Below are 15,396 nucleotides of genomic sequence, written 5' to 3'. Positions count from 1 at the left end.
ACAAAGAGTAGAGAAACAGTTCAAAAGACTGGGGAAATAGTCAAAAACTGCATACGACATTTTAAAAAGAGTAAAATACTAGTTCCTAATGTAATAAACAGGTTGAAAGAGCTTAGACTCTAATTGTGCTGTTGTAATGGTTTTTTTGTTTGTTTGTTTTGTTTTTACCAGAACAGTCTGCTCTTATTAATTTAAAAATTCTACAATCATTTGGCCTATTGAAAACCCAAGCTGGGAAAAGACCAAAGCCATGACTTATTTTCACACCTTTTAAGACTTATTTTGGCATTTAGAGACGTGACCCACTTACCTGTCAGTGAGATATTATAGGTCTCCAAGGACAGATTTGCATACTTAGCCATCATTTTCTCTCGAACAGGTAGACTTGTAAACGCTGAATCTGTAAGACAAATTATGTGTGGTTACATTTTAGATACCCTCACCAAGACTAGGTGACTATTTGAAAAATGGTTTAGGGCTGGCCAGGTAGCTGGCATAGTGGATACAGGTGCGTGCTACGTAGCCTAATGGCCAGAGTTTGAATGGGTGTTGTGTGTTGTATTAACATGTTATGTGTGTGCTTGTGTATGTGTGTATATATATCTTTTAGCATAGATATATAGCATATAGATGCATATATATACATATATAGCATACATAACACACATATGATAAAGGGGTCTAGTCAACATTCTTTTCCTAATAAAAATTATTCATTCCCATTCTTAAGCACAGCACATAAGGGGTAGGTTCAAGCAACTCACCACTCAGTGCTCCTTAGGAAGGAAAAAATGGGTAGGAAAGCAAATCATGTGACAGCCATGTGACCTTGAATGTTGCCAAGCATGTATCCCCTTATTTGGAAGTCCTCCTTTCCTAGCCTGCTGGCCACTGTCTGATTTCTCGTCACGTAGCCTATCACTGAAACAGGGAGCCCTTTACGGAGGGGCAAACTCACTCAGTCTGATGATCATTATTATGATTCACACGGCCAGTCAGAAGAGAGTGACAACAACTGAAAAGGGGGGGGAGGGACTTTGTGACATTTTTATTCTGACCCCACTTAACCAAGTAAGGATAAAAGCGCCTGGATACAGTGTGTGCTGACAAGGAGTAGGAGGTGGGGTATGTGGATCCCTAAAAGCTAACAATTGATCAATTTGGGTCACAGTTGATTGAGAGTCACTAAAACATCAGAGAGGAGCTTATGCCTGGTATTAATGGTCCCAAGCCTGTGTCTTTCACACGTTACCAACTATAAAACCAACTCTAGAAAGGGAATGAGATCATAGTCAGGAGATCGGGGCTGGCGTAATTTCCCTTTTTATCTCCAGGGTCCAACTATGAAAGAACCTATCTGGGATCTACATTAGAAAAAGGAAGGCAAAGGGGAATCTAACGCTGAAGCTGGATAAAAACCTTAGCTCACGAAAGCTGAAAGAAAAATAAGAGAGGGAAAAAGAGCAGGCCACCTGACACAAGAGAATCTGGAGAGTTCCAGAACATACTAGCTGTTTCAGCCACTTCTAACTACCAGTTCATATATTTAAAAACAACAAACAAACAAACAAACAAACAAAAAAACCCTGATAATACCTGAGTGCTAATGCCACATCTTCATTAAACCATCAATCTTTTGATTTTTCAAGAAAGGGTTTCTCTGTGGTAGCTTTGGCTGTCCTAGAACTCGATCTGTAGACCAGGCTGGCCTTAAACTAAAGAACTCAGCCTGCATCTACCTCCTGAGTGCTGGGCTTAAAAAAGAGTGCACCGCCTTTGCCAGCTCAAGCATGGATCTTTATCAGGTGCTACCTACGGCTGAGCATGCAAAAGAATTCCTTTAAGAAGCAGGATGAACAGACGCTACGGTATAAAAGCAGAGGAGGGGACGCCTGAAGAGTAAAAGTGAGTTCTATTTGAGCGTTTTCTGTAATCAGAGAAGTGAGCCTGGAGACCTCTCTGCTTCTATGAGGATAGCTGGCAGCCAGGGGGTGATTTAGCAAGCATGTGTGTGCAGCAGAAATTGGCAGAGGGGGACTCCAATAGATGTGGTCTGGATGTGTCCCTGAGAGGATCAGGCTGAGTCACGAAAAAGAAAAATAAAATGGAGAGGTAAGAAGTGCATGTCCCAAGCCAAGCTGGGCCAGTGGCTTGTGACCTGAACTATCAGAATGGGGTCGAAACAGCTCAGTGCTTTGATGGCAATGTCTTTACCGTAAATATCAATTCTTGGGGGAAGGGGGGAGGGGATTAGAAGTCACATAAATATTTGGAGATGGTGCCAAGTTTAAAACACGCATTCTTCCACGTATTACAATCACCCTCTTCTTAATCATTTCTGGACATTTTCCACCTGGCTTTCTCTTACAGGCAGTGGCAAGACACCAACATAAAAGAATAACAACTAGTGGTTGTTCCAGAGATTAGAGGATTTTTTTCTTCTTCCCTCAGCAGGAGAGATGGTGCATGAAGATACTGCCTCAGAGAACTGACTGATGGCCTGTTTTTTACCTATGGTTACATGAAGTGAAAAATGTTTTCCATGTGGGTGTTTTTCACATATTACCTATTAAAATAGATCTTGCTAGGATAGAAGGGCTTATAACCTTCTGTTATGCTGGTAACACTATCAAATGAACTAAGGGCTGTAGTCCTTCTAAAAATATTGAGTTTTCATCGACTGGACTTTGTGTTTTGTTTAAAAGAAGCAAACTATGAAGGGTGGTAGGCAGAAGAAATGCTAGAAAACAGTGAAATGTCTTAAGACTTGTTTTTATTTAAGTAAGGAAATAAATTCATTCAAGTTCATCTTATGGGCTGGAGAGACGGCTCAGCGGTTAAGAGCACTGACTGCTTTCCAGAGGTCCTGAGTTCAAATCCCGGCAACCACATGGTGGCTCACAACCATCTGTAATGAAATCTGATGCCCTCTTTGGGTGTGTCATATATGATGAATAAATAAATCTTTAAAATCTTTAATAAAAATAAGTTTCATCTCCTACAAAAATAACAATTTTCTCTAAATATGATGATTACAGGCCTGGTGATTCAGGACTGTGATCAGTGCAGTTATTGACGAGGCTGAGGCAGGAGAATTGCAAATTCAAGTCCTGCCTGGGCAAATACTTGGAGGCAGTGAAGAAAAGGATTTATGTCAGTAGTAGGACACTTCTAAGCATGTGTAAAATATGCTGTTTAGCCCCGATACTTAGAAAAAAGGAGAATATTTTCCCAATATCTCTTCATTGTGTCTTCTCTAGATTTTTTTAAATGTATTTCTATGTATGTGTGCCTTTTTGAGTATGTGTGTATCACATGCACTCAGGAGTCTCTGGAGACCGGTACAGCATCAGCTCCCACTGAGATTACAGGTGGTCATGAGCAGCCAGATGGATGATGGGAAGAAAGCTGGTTCCTCTGCAAGATCCGTGCACTTCTCTTAACTGCAGAGCTAGCTCTCTGGGTCCTCTTCACTACATTTTCACGTTTTAGATTTAATACTTTTTGTATAAAATGAAATAGCTCAGTGGCAGAGCATTTGTCTAGCATGTCTGTATTCAAGCCACAGTATCACAAAAAGGAAGTGGTGATTTAGTATTACGTCCCACCTATATACTTGATTACTATTATCAAGTATACACTCTTTAGATTATTTTTAATAGATCCTCATTTTAACATCCTAACATACAGTACTATTAATAGGCAATTATAAAACAAAAAGCACTACCACTTAGAAACACACTAGTGATAAATCTTAAGTGTGACGGTATATTTCTTCATGGAAGCAATATTATAATGTAACCTCAGGACTGCATGTTGTAACTTACTACATCTTTAGAACAGAGTATTACCAGGTAAAACCCCTGCTCATGAACAATGCGTTTGGAATTACATTTCCGGGTTCTAGGTATCTAGCCTTCCTATCCCCTATTATGCATTGTGGACATTATATTCCAGAGTTTGTTGAGAAAATAAAAATAAGAAAGAGCTGTAATGAACTGTTCCAATGGTATCATTTAAAAGTCAAGATGAATAGGCTTCCGGACAGGTAACAAGTATATTTCAGATAATATGAGAATTACCAGACAAGAAGGCCATTAAGAGATGATAAAAAGGGCTGGAGAGATGGCTCAGTGGTTAAGAGCACTGACTGCTCTTCCAGAGGTCCTGAGTTCAATTCCCAGCAACCACATGGTGGCTCACGACCATCTGTAATGAGATCTGATGCCCTCTTCTGGTGTGTCTGAAGACAGCTACAGTGAACTTACATATAAATAAATAAATCTTTAAAAACAAAAACAAACAAACAAAAAAAAGAGATGATAAAAAAATAAAAGTTTAATGACAAGCAAAATGTGAACTTTTATATAATCTCCTAACACATTCCCCAATAACGGCCCTACAGCCAAGCGTTATCCAGACCAAAATTTAAATGTGGCTTTGAGGAGACAGAGCCTCCACCCCTGTTCTTAATTCACTGTGCTGCTTTTCCTAACCTGCACACAAGCCTGTGACCCCCTGGCCCGCTCTACACAGTTTACACACAAGTAACTGAAAGCACAGATACTCAGATACTAAGTCAGTCTTCACGGGTGACTAGCAGCCTCCCTGCCTGTACAGGAAAGCAGCTATGGCTTGCTCCTTGCCCCTAGATGATATGGCAAAGGCACTCTGAGCACTGAGATCCATCAAAATCCCATTTCAGGTTCTTGACTTGTGTAACTGAAAGACCAAAAAAGGGTTTGTGCCTGAATGTGATGGCGAATGCCTGTAATCTCGGCACATGGCTACCGGGAATTCAATTTCATCATTGGCTGCCAGTGAGTCTGAGGCCAACCACAGACATGTATCCCCCACCCCCCAAAAAAACAATAGCAGAGGAGACTCTGTCTTGGGTTGAGATGGATACATTAGTTATGTGAACGTAACTCAGTAACTTAGAAAACAGGGGGAAAATATCCCTTAAAATGAAGAGTACCATCTGTAAGATGTCCCTCCTTCTTGTAACATCACAGAAATATTGTCACGCCTGAATGATCATGGCGCCTCAAGGGGTTTACTTTTAATAAACTGTTGTAAAGGACTTTTCTCTTTTCCTTCTATGTTAGTGTATGTGTGCAGAGTTGTTGAATCACAAGGTTGTCCTTGTTATTGTGAAATATAAGAAGCCAAAAGGAATTAAGACAAACAGACACATGCACACACACACACACACACACAGAGAGAGAGAGAGAGAGAGAGAGAGAGAGAGAGAGAGAGAGAGATCAGTCAGTCTCATTATACATCTATTTCTGTTTAAGGATACATTCTTTACAAAATAGTACCAGGAGTTGAAGGGACACCCAACAGCTAAGATCACTTACTGCTCCTGCAGAGGGCCTGGGCTCAGGTCCTCGCACCCATACCAAGGCTTAAAGCCACCTGTGAGTTGAGTTCCAAGGAATACCACGTACTCCTCATCTCTACCAGCACCTAATGGTCTATATATTCACACACAGGTACATGCACACATACACATAATTTTTTTTACTTTTAAAAAAAGGTACCAAACACACAGATGATCAGTGCTCAACTACTGTTTTAATGGACTCCCTGTGGTAAAATAAGCTTTCTCCGAAAAAGCGGAGTTAATGTTGTTTTTCTTCAAACAATCTCAGGTTTATAGGAAATGTCAAGAACTGACATTTTCCGCCGATCTATGTGAGAGGTACGTTGCTGACAAGATAAATCAGTCCTCTCTATGGCATTACTGAGTCTTTCCTGCAAAGGAAACATCCCACGGCATCCCAGGCTTCACTGAACTCAGGAAGCAGGCATTTCTGCCCTGCCAGCTCATGTCACCCTCCTGCTTCATTCATGTCACCCTCCTGCTAAGTCTCTCTCCAGTGAGCATCTCTCTACAGACGGGCTGGGTCAGAGTAAGGTTACTCTTCTACGGAATTTATAAGATTTTTCTAGGAAATTCCTTTACAACTACAAAGTGCTTTGAGCTTCAGGAAACGGTCCCTTAGTTTAATTAATATTTATCCATCTGGACTCATGAATTCCAATATTGTTTAACAATGTCATCATTAATATAGAACTCAGGAGATTAATATGAAAGGATCATAAGTGCAGGGCCAGCCCAGGCTACACAACAAGACCCTCCTGGCTCAACACCACCATCACCTGTTACTAGGATTTACTTGGATGCTGTTTCCCCAGATCTGTCCTAAAGTTGGTTCCTGACTCTCTCAGATATGACTCATCATCCTTCAAGTACTTCACTGCTTTCTCGCACAGGATGTCCCGGGTCTACTCACTTCTCCACCCCAGCTCTGAAAAAAGCCATTTCTCCAACATTATTAAAAATAGTGCTTGAAGCCAACATCTAGGCATTAAGTACACTTACTGTTTAGAAACCAGTGGAAAGAGCCACCAGTATGTGCATGTACACTCAAACACACACACACACACACACACACACACACACACACACACACACACACACACACCACACTTATCACATGAAACGCACACATGTATACTATGCATATCATACATATTATATATTGTACATGTATTTGTATGTATGTGACACAGATAAAGCGACAGAGATTTATAGTCATAATTCACACTGAGAACATCAAAGTTTTTCCTTCCCTGCTCATTCTCTGGTCTTTATTTTCCTCTTCCCTAATGGAAACCCTGCATCTTGCTTTCCTTGACAGACAGATTTCCTTTAACTGCTTTAACTGAAGAGCCAACTTCCTCTTTTAAAGTCAGAGAAGATGACTCTAACTCATCAGGCTACCCGCTCCATAGCACAGGGGCTGTGCTGTGACCAACTCCTGTGTGTATAAATGGCATCCCACTATGAGCTGCCACATCTGTCCCCACACAGCAGCACTCTGCACTCACTCAGGCTTGACCCTCTATACTGGTCTGCCCTGAAGCATGGGTTAGATATTACCTGTCTACATTCCCCTGTGTAGAAGTCCTTGTCACCTTGCTCAGCTCTGAGCCCACAGGCGAGCTATCTTCCCTCGAACGTCAATTTGTCCTTTGTGGGGGAAGTCATCCTCACTAGGATGTGTACCTCTAGCTCTACCCACCAGGTAAGGGTCCCTCCTGCTTCTGTTCTATTACTACAGGGCCACTCAGGAAAATACGAAGAGAAGGAGCTAGGGTAGGGTGATGGAGTGCCAGGATGAAAAGTAAGTTGAACCTATTCTTCACAAAAGCTTACGTAATTTTAATTATGACCAGATTTTTAAACATCAGAAATATCCCAATTAAAGATGGGCTTAAGGGGGTTGGGGATTTAGCTCAGCGGTAGAGCGCTTGCCTAGCGAGCGCAAGGCCCTGGGTTCGGTCCCCAGCTCCGAAAAAAAAAAAAAACAAACCAAAAAAAGATGGGCTTAAAATAAATCTCTTCATTTAACCAGTTTAAATACTTTTAGAGACAAAAACCGCTAGCGTTTTCTACAAACAGAATGCCAGGAGCTGTTGGCATGTAAGACTCATTCCAACAACTATTTACTACTGGGCAATATAGGGTCTCATAGGGAAGAAAATTAATCAATGAAGCATAGAAGGTTTCAAAAGACAAAAATCACCTCGGTTTGCTCCACTTTTACGATAATACTAATAATGATGTCAAAATATTCCTGATTACCTGTTCCTTTTACAAAGATATTTTTAGAACTCTCATTTAATTGAGAAACCCGGACTGCTGAGATGGCTCAGCGGGTTAAGGCACCCAATGGCAAGCCTTAGGACCTAAGTTCAATTCCCAGAACCCACAAGGTAGAAGAGAAATGAGTTTCAAGTTGTCCTCTGATGATCACTTGTACCTTGCTGGATCCATGCATGAGCACACATGTATGTATATACACAAAATAAAGAAAACAACAAAAATATTAAGAAAGAACATTGAAGAAACCAGTCACTCACTCCCCTGGGCCTTACCCTTGACCTCATTCCAGGACTCCAAAAAAATGCATGTTTGCGTCACAGATACAGACTCACAGAAGTAGGTGTGTTCTAAATTCTAGAGGGCACACCCAGTTATCCCAGAGAGAACTGTGCTTGAGGGAACGGGCTGTGGAGAAAGACTAACTTTAAACTTTCTGCTCTACTACTAAACTAACTACTGGGCAATTGCTTAACTGAATTCCCTTTTCAACTTCCTCTTTTGAAAGTCAGGGAAAATAAAATCTAATTCATCAGGCTACACATTGCATAGTCCAGTGCCTGGTGCACGCCTCCTATAGCATATTAGCACAGTATCTTAAATTGATATTGATATGGACCCCCAGATCTTTTAGCAGAACACCTATTTCTTAGTAGTTCAAAGTCTAAATACAAAAACATCCAGTAAACCTTGCTGTATTTCTTTAGCAAAGAGTATAATGAATCTCGTTCAAATACTGAATCTAGAAAGAGTTTTAGTGGCCTCACCACTTTATTTACTTACCCATTCATCTATCCATCTATTTATTTTTATGTCTGTGAGTGTTTTGCCTACATCTATTTCAATTCCTCAAAGCGGCCAGAAGGGGGAATCAAAAAAGGATCCCCTGGTACTGCAGTTGTGAGCTGCCAAATCGGTGCTGGGAATTCAGATGCCTTTCACATTTTGTAACTTTCACCTGAGCTGATCTCCTGAGGAAGCCCCACCACGTTCCCCAACACTCATTTATTCACAGCTTCGTCTGTTTCCTCGTTTCTTCCCTTTAGAAGCAACAGGTGTACATTAACTCCAACCTGACGTCAGCAGAGTATCTAACAATACACCCTGTGGGTCCTCTCATGTGATTTTAGCCTGCTTTGACTCACACAGAATTTTCGAAAATACTAAGGCCCAGGCTGACTTCAATGCTAAAGGAATCACTTGTTTCTAGGGCAAGACCTGGATATCAGTCTTTTTAAACCTCTCCAAGAATTTCCTACCACCACCAAGTGGAGAGGCAAAACTTCTAGGACTAACCCAAAATACACTGAATCTCAAAACAATGGTGTAGGCTAAAGTTGTAGCTCCATGGTGGAGTTGCTTTTGTACACGTAGGCCCAGGCTCACAGAACTGAGGAAGACAAAAGGGGAGGGAAGTGCAGAGGGAAGACAGAAGGAGGGAGAAAGGAAAAGAAGGGGGGAGGGGAGGAGCAAGGAGAGGAAAGGGAAGGGGAAAGAAAAAAGAAGCAGGTTAGAAAAGGAGGCTATACTTTTCAGAAGCAAGTGGTAAACAGAAGAGGACAGAAGAATGAGGTAGGCCTAGGAAGGGCGCAGGGGGAGGGAGTCCTCTCCTAAATTCTTATGATGGAAAACAAATGTGTAACAAGAAAATCCAGAGACTAGAGGAATCCACGTTAACAGTGTGTGTGTGTGTGTGTGTGTGTGTATGTGTGTGTCTGATTATTTTCGTTTATACTATGTTCAACCAATCTACATGCTATAAACTCATGGAAATAATTTATAGTAGCTCAAAACCTTGTGTGGAATATATCTGGATTTAGTTCCCAATGGGCCAGTCTTTCAAATGTTTTGAGAAGTTAGATGGGAGCGAACCCTCTGTAGCCACAGGGACTTGCACTGAAAAGCATTGGATCGCTTGCAACAGAGAAAGGATAAACAGGTGAGCTAGGATGGCAAAATAGAGCCTGACCCGGTCATGTTTTTCACGGAAATCCTCCTGTCCACATACCTTAAAGACGCATGCAACCCAACACCCTCAAAAAATGTTTTTATAAAGATCGTGGTGTAAAGACGACACACACGTATCACTTTCTTATCTGGATTTCCTTGAGTTGGCCGGCTGTGGCGATTTTTACCCTCTGCCCTAAAAAACATCCTCAAAGTCAACACCTGCCAGGAGGAAAGGTGATACGAGAGCCTCCCTGTGGCCTCTAGTGAAGGGAGCTGGCCTCAGGGAATGTGGACTCAATCGTGCCACACTAGCAGAGTCCCCCACCCCACCCCACCCCCAGTATCCCTTGCACGAACCCACGCACTCTATTAGCTCACTTCGTAGGAAAAATCCGACACTGCCCCAGTACCAGCTCCCTGGATCAAACTGGGCTTTACTGGGATGGAATCACCCCTAGAACCTGCGGATGCGGAGCCACCCGGGATCCCACGTTTCCTCCTAGGGTAACCTGCGCCCAGCCAATGAAAGGCCACCCCGGCTCCGCTCCGTAGCCGCCTGCGCCTGCATCCCCGCGGCCCCTACGCGAGCCGTAAGGGATGTCCTCCGGCTGGAGGATCGCCGCCACTGCGCCTCTTCCGGTGTACCCCCAGCACCCTCCCCGGGCCAGCCCCTGAACCCCAAGCACCTGCGGGATCGCCCACAGCCCGATCCGGGCTCGTCGCCGCCAGAAGATAGAGAAGGAGGAGCGAGCAACCAGGCGCCACAAGCGCCCTCAAGCCAGTGTGCGAGCGCATGGCGCGGGCGGGTCGGTCCAGGAGGTCGTTACTGCACCCTCAGCCTGCTGCGATCGGTCTCCGTTTGTCCCTATGTACACTTGCTGGTAACCGGGCGCCCACTGCCGGTCCCCGGGACAGGACGCGCGAGAAAAAGCAGAGTGGGCGGGGCCCGGTGGCCCTGGCCTCCACCCCCGAGACGCTCCCAGCGCACCCGAGGCCGGCCCAGCGTTGCGCCAGCCCTCCATCAATTATGCAGCCCGCAGCCCGCTGCCGGCGCGCCCGGATGTGCTATGCAACCCCGGCGCCGAATCCTCTCCGCCCCCATCCTCTCCACTTGCCCAGGTTGGGGAGGGAGGGAGCTAGCTCAGCAGGCCAGCCAGGTGTGTCGAGCCCATCACCTCCTGCACTGGATGCAACTCCCCACAGAGTGTTCTTTCCATCGGTTGGATGGGTTCGCGTATTTACTTTGGTGAGACAGGTGAAAAGGACTGGATAGTTCTGCCCCTGTACATCTTTGGATGGACAAAGGTTTCTTTTTACCAGACCGAAGGTGCTATCCAGTGGCCCTGAGCTCGGTACTTAACGTTTCTTGGAGCTCTCTATCAGTCATGCATACCCTCCCCCCAATCTCTGAAGGTTTGACCAGCTCCCTCTGGATTTAGGTCCCAAGGCCCTGCACTGTGTCTCCCTTTGTTTGCTTGCCTCAACAGCTTTCCTGGCGCCAAAGAGCTCAAGAAACAAAAACTAAGTTAAGGGGATACTGTGTAAGCTGAAGGAGGTCAATCATCTTGGTCAAACATTGTGGAATACAATGTTATCTCTTATCCACGAGGGCCCGGAGGTTGGAATTTCTTACCGTCCTAGCAAATAAATTGAGATAGTTAAAAAACAATTGTTTTCCTATTCAGCCGCAAAGAATTCTAGGTTAAAACTCGTGAGCCTTAAGGCGCCGGCAGTCAGCCCTCTATTTAGTAGCCCTTTGTCCTTTAGGGACCTCCACCCAGGTAAAACTGCGGGAAGGAATTAAAGAATGAGACGGTACGAAGCACTGATGGAGTTTACATTTTTAAAAAAAAAGGTTTGTTTTTTTTTTCTTCTCAAAGTAGATTTAAATCTGAGGACTAAAACAATAAGACACAACCAAGACCAGGTGTGTGGGTTTCTCCTGGTGTGTTTTAACAGTAACCAAAGAGACCATTTTGGTATCTCTCAAGTTACAACTGAAAGGACTGCTAAGAACCGCCCCCACACACCTTTACCTCCCCCCCCCTTTTTTTGGTAAGTGATTGGATGGCTCCAGTGGCGCCTTGCGTGGAATTACAATCTGATTAAGATCAAAAACACGGGCTGCAAGCGTCCTACTGGACAGTGAAGACATTCCTTTAGTTGTGAATGGGGTTTCAGGTGAGATCCCTGGAAAACTGCAGGTTTATACGTGGAGAAGAAGAAAGGTTGCCTCATTTACACTGAGGCCTGAAAAGCGACACATTGCGATCTTTACATTGTTGTTTGAGGGCTATGTGAAAACGATATTGTCTCTGTGTGACACAGCAAATATTAACGGTAATGGAATGCTTGTGGTCTCCTAGCAAGATGCTTCCTCAGACTCCAGGCGAATGGCTCATTTCCCTTCCATGCGGCTCCCTAGTTTTCTCTGTCATCCTGCTTTGTGGGATATTACCACACAATAAAGACTTCCGGGCTGTAGGGAGGGCAGTCTGTTTTGAAGGTTTTTTGTTTGGTGTGTTTTAGACCTAACCTAACTGCGTTGCTGAGGCTAGCCTGGGCTCATGCCACTCCTCTACCTCAGCCTCCCCGAGTGCCATACCACAGCATGGCAACCACGGCAAATACGTTTTATGTATGTGGGAGAGGGGGTTGCCTGCATGTAGGCCTGTATCACAGGTGTGCCTGGTGCCCATGGAAGACAGAGTAGGGCGACGAATCCCCTAGAACATGAGTTGCAGATGGTTTCAACCATCACATGGATGCAAAAGATCAAACCCCTACCTCTCTGGAAAAGTAGTTCTTAATGGCTGAACCGTTACTATAATGTCATGACCTCTTCCTCTTTAAAATCGAGGTTTGAGAATTATAAATTCAAATCAGATGAAAACAGAAATAAAAAAGATTCCCCAAAAAGGACAGATACTTCTTACAGAAAAAAAACAAACAAACAAACAAAAAAAAACTTACCTTATTGTCTAAACTACTGAAAAGAGAACAATGCTTACTCCAGGGAGCCACTGTTAACTTTTAATTGGTATGTATATATGATATATTCATGTTCATGGGTTCATATTACATGAAAAAAAAATGTCAGGAAAAAAAATGGCTTCTGGCCTTGTGGTGATGGCATATGCCTTTAACCCCAGCACTTTAGAGGCAGAGGCAGGTGGATCTCTGTGAGTTCAAGCCAGCTGGTCCTATATAGCTAGTTCCAGGACAGACAGAGCTACAGGGAGAAACTCTCTCGGAAACAAACAATCAAAAAGAATAGAGCTCCTGTAAGCTGATCTTGAAAGAACAAAAATGAAACAAGTGGTATAAAATGTCTCCTGAGAATGTCTCCAAAGGAACTGCACATAAAGTAAGATACACACAGTAACTCAGTCATTTGTCTGTGGGCTGCAAACCCACAGACTCTTCCTGTTTTCAGAGTTACAGTTAGAGAGAGCATGGGCTCTGGTGACCCCAGCAAGGTAAGCCAGCGTCCTGCCCTCAATAGGTCGTTTAAACTGAAAAACAGAGAAAGGATCTTCAGTCAATGGTGTCACACTGGATAGGGGAGCAAAGAGATTCACTGACCACTATGTCTGTCTTCAACATCCTGGCTTCAGGTATAGGGTTAACTAGAAAGCAGGAGGTGTGCATAATTAAGTAGCCCCTTTGAGGGGTGCTCACACCAATCCTGTCTCCCTCTTCTGTAAAGTGGTCTGACAAGGTGTCTAAACGGAGTAAAATCTCTTTCCAGAAGACAGATTTCTTCTAGCTTAAGGATCCCAGAAAAACTCCAACTACTCGTTGACCCATCATTTCCGCAGCCCATGGGAGGGACACCCGCGTACTCCTTCCTGAAAGGACAATTACATTTGCAGTCAGAAAATGTATTTTCATAATGATTAAACCCCTCTCGGTAAAGTCAAGTGAGAGCTTGAGGCTTATTCTTCACAGTGTGAACTTGCCAGGGTCCCTGGGGTGGGCTAACTAAAAGCAAATTTCCTGAGCAAGGGCTTGCTAATTCACACAGGTGCCGCTGCCCCGCAGTCACTTCCCTACACCTGGGGAGCGTTTAATTGCAAGCCTTTCTTAGAAGGGACCTCAACTGACCTTTCTCAATTAGTCTTAAAAGATTTGTCTCAAATTCACCCGCCTGCAAATGAGCTGACCCTCGTTAAAGAAGAAGTGTCATTTCAGTGGAATCTGCCTGTTTATCAACTGGCACCAGTGACTGGGCAAACCCAAGATTATTCCTCGGGTCCTTTTTGCCCATTTATCAACTGGCAGCAGTGACTTGCCACGCCCAAGGTTAATTCCTTCGGTCCTATTTCTTTGCGCAAAAGAAGTGGAGAAAGAAATATAATTCTTGTTTGGCTAAGCACTTGGAGACTCCCTTTCACCTCTGTTACACTTTTATATTTAGATATATTTTGTATGATTTGGCCTTATCTCTGTTACGCTTTAAAAATAAAATTGGTATCTTTTAAAGCCATCATCTGATGGAATAATTCCCCTGTATAGCATTTCTGGTCTTTTTATATAGAATTGTCCTTTCCTTCCCTAATAAGTGAAATGTGGCTTCAAATGCTTTAGTGCCCTCTTAGCATGGTGGGTGAGCTGATGGAAGGTTCTGTTTACTTTCTTGAGCTGAAGCACTGAATGTTGCCAAAGTAACAATACGGGAGTTTTCAGATCTAGGTCACCAGCTCTCCCACATCCTTCTCTCTGAAGAGAGCTGCCAGGTGATAAGGAGTTACCAAGACCCACCACGCACCGCACGGAGAAAGTAACTGAAGAAGCTGTCCAGATAAAAATCACATCAGGTTTTTTTTTTTTTTTTGTTTTTTTTAAAAAAAAAAAAAAAAAACATGAGTGTGTTGTGCACACAAAAGAACAGTTTGTGACTGGAAGAAGCCAAGTTTGGCTGTCAAGACTTACAGAGTAGTTTATAAAGCTTAAAGGAAGAAATTCACTGATGTCTCTTATGATTGGCCTCCAAAAAACAACCAAAGACAAAAAGCCGTGTGTCCTTTTGAAGCCAGTGGAGTTTGACGAGCTCATGTGTGTAAGACTGGCTGTTTCGAAGGAAATTTAGTTTCTGTTGCTATGCTCGGTCAGCCTAGGGGTATACGAAATTGTTACACATACACACACACACACACACACACACACACACACACACTGTTACTATATTATAAAGTCCCTTCTCTGGGTTGGTCTGAGTGTGGCTAGATATAATCAGTTCTCTCAACAGCACGAGATGCCGCAGGACCTTGCAGATCGCAAAGGGAAATTTAAATAGGCCTTTGCAACACACCACAGGCCATTCCTTGCCTTTTGTTTGTCCATGCTCCTGGGGATGATTTGTGGAGCCAGCATCCACCCGCAAGCATTTAAAACTCTTGGGAGACCATGGTGCTCAACGTGGTTATCAAGACCGCGGTTATCGCTAGAACCGTTAGGGAGATAGGACCAAGGGCTTGACAAGATCCCAAACGGAGAACCCAAAGCCAATATTTAGCCAACCAAAGAGATAACTGATTGTACCTTCCTGGCTCTGTGGAAGATTTGAAGACAAGATCACAAATGGAGAACCCAAAACCAATATTTAGCCAACCAAAGAGATAAATGTACCTTCCTGGCTCTGTGGCAAGTTTGAATCTGATCTTTTAGCTCTCTCAGATGTGAGGCTGACTCTTTTCTCTATGTGTGTTTGAATATAAGGACACCCCCGGCTTGTCTGTTTCATAAAGAATTTAGAGCTGGGGAATCTG

At 43.6% G+C, this 15,396-nt stretch overlaps 1 protein-coding gene across 1 annotated transcript in view; it reads right to left on the bottom strand.

Moving 5' to 3' along the window:
- Emb (embigin) overlaps positions 1 to 10,652 on the bottom strand; it is a 47,547-nt gene extending 36,895 nt beyond the window's left edge. The window contains exons 1-2 of the mRNA XM_032898860.1: positions 10,312 to 10,652; positions 311 to 400 (exon numbers count right to left, since the gene is read on the bottom strand). Coding sequence (XP_032754751.1) covers positions 311 to 400; positions 10,312 to 10,420 — 199 coding nt within the window. The 5' untranslated portion in view covers positions 10,421 to 10,652. The remainder of the gene's footprint in view (positions 1 to 310; positions 401 to 10,311) is intronic.
- Between the last annotated feature and the right edge of the window lie 4,744 nt (positions 10,653 to 15,396).

The sequence above is a fragment of the Rattus rattus genome, chromosome 3 (genome assembly GCF_011064425.1).
Source record: "Rattus rattus isolate New Zealand chromosome 3, Rrattus_CSIRO_v1, whole genome shotgun sequence".
Lineage (NCBI taxonomy): Eukaryota > Metazoa > Chordata > Mammalia > Rodentia > Muridae > Rattus > Rattus rattus.
This window is presented reverse-complemented; position numbering and strand designations above follow the sequence as displayed.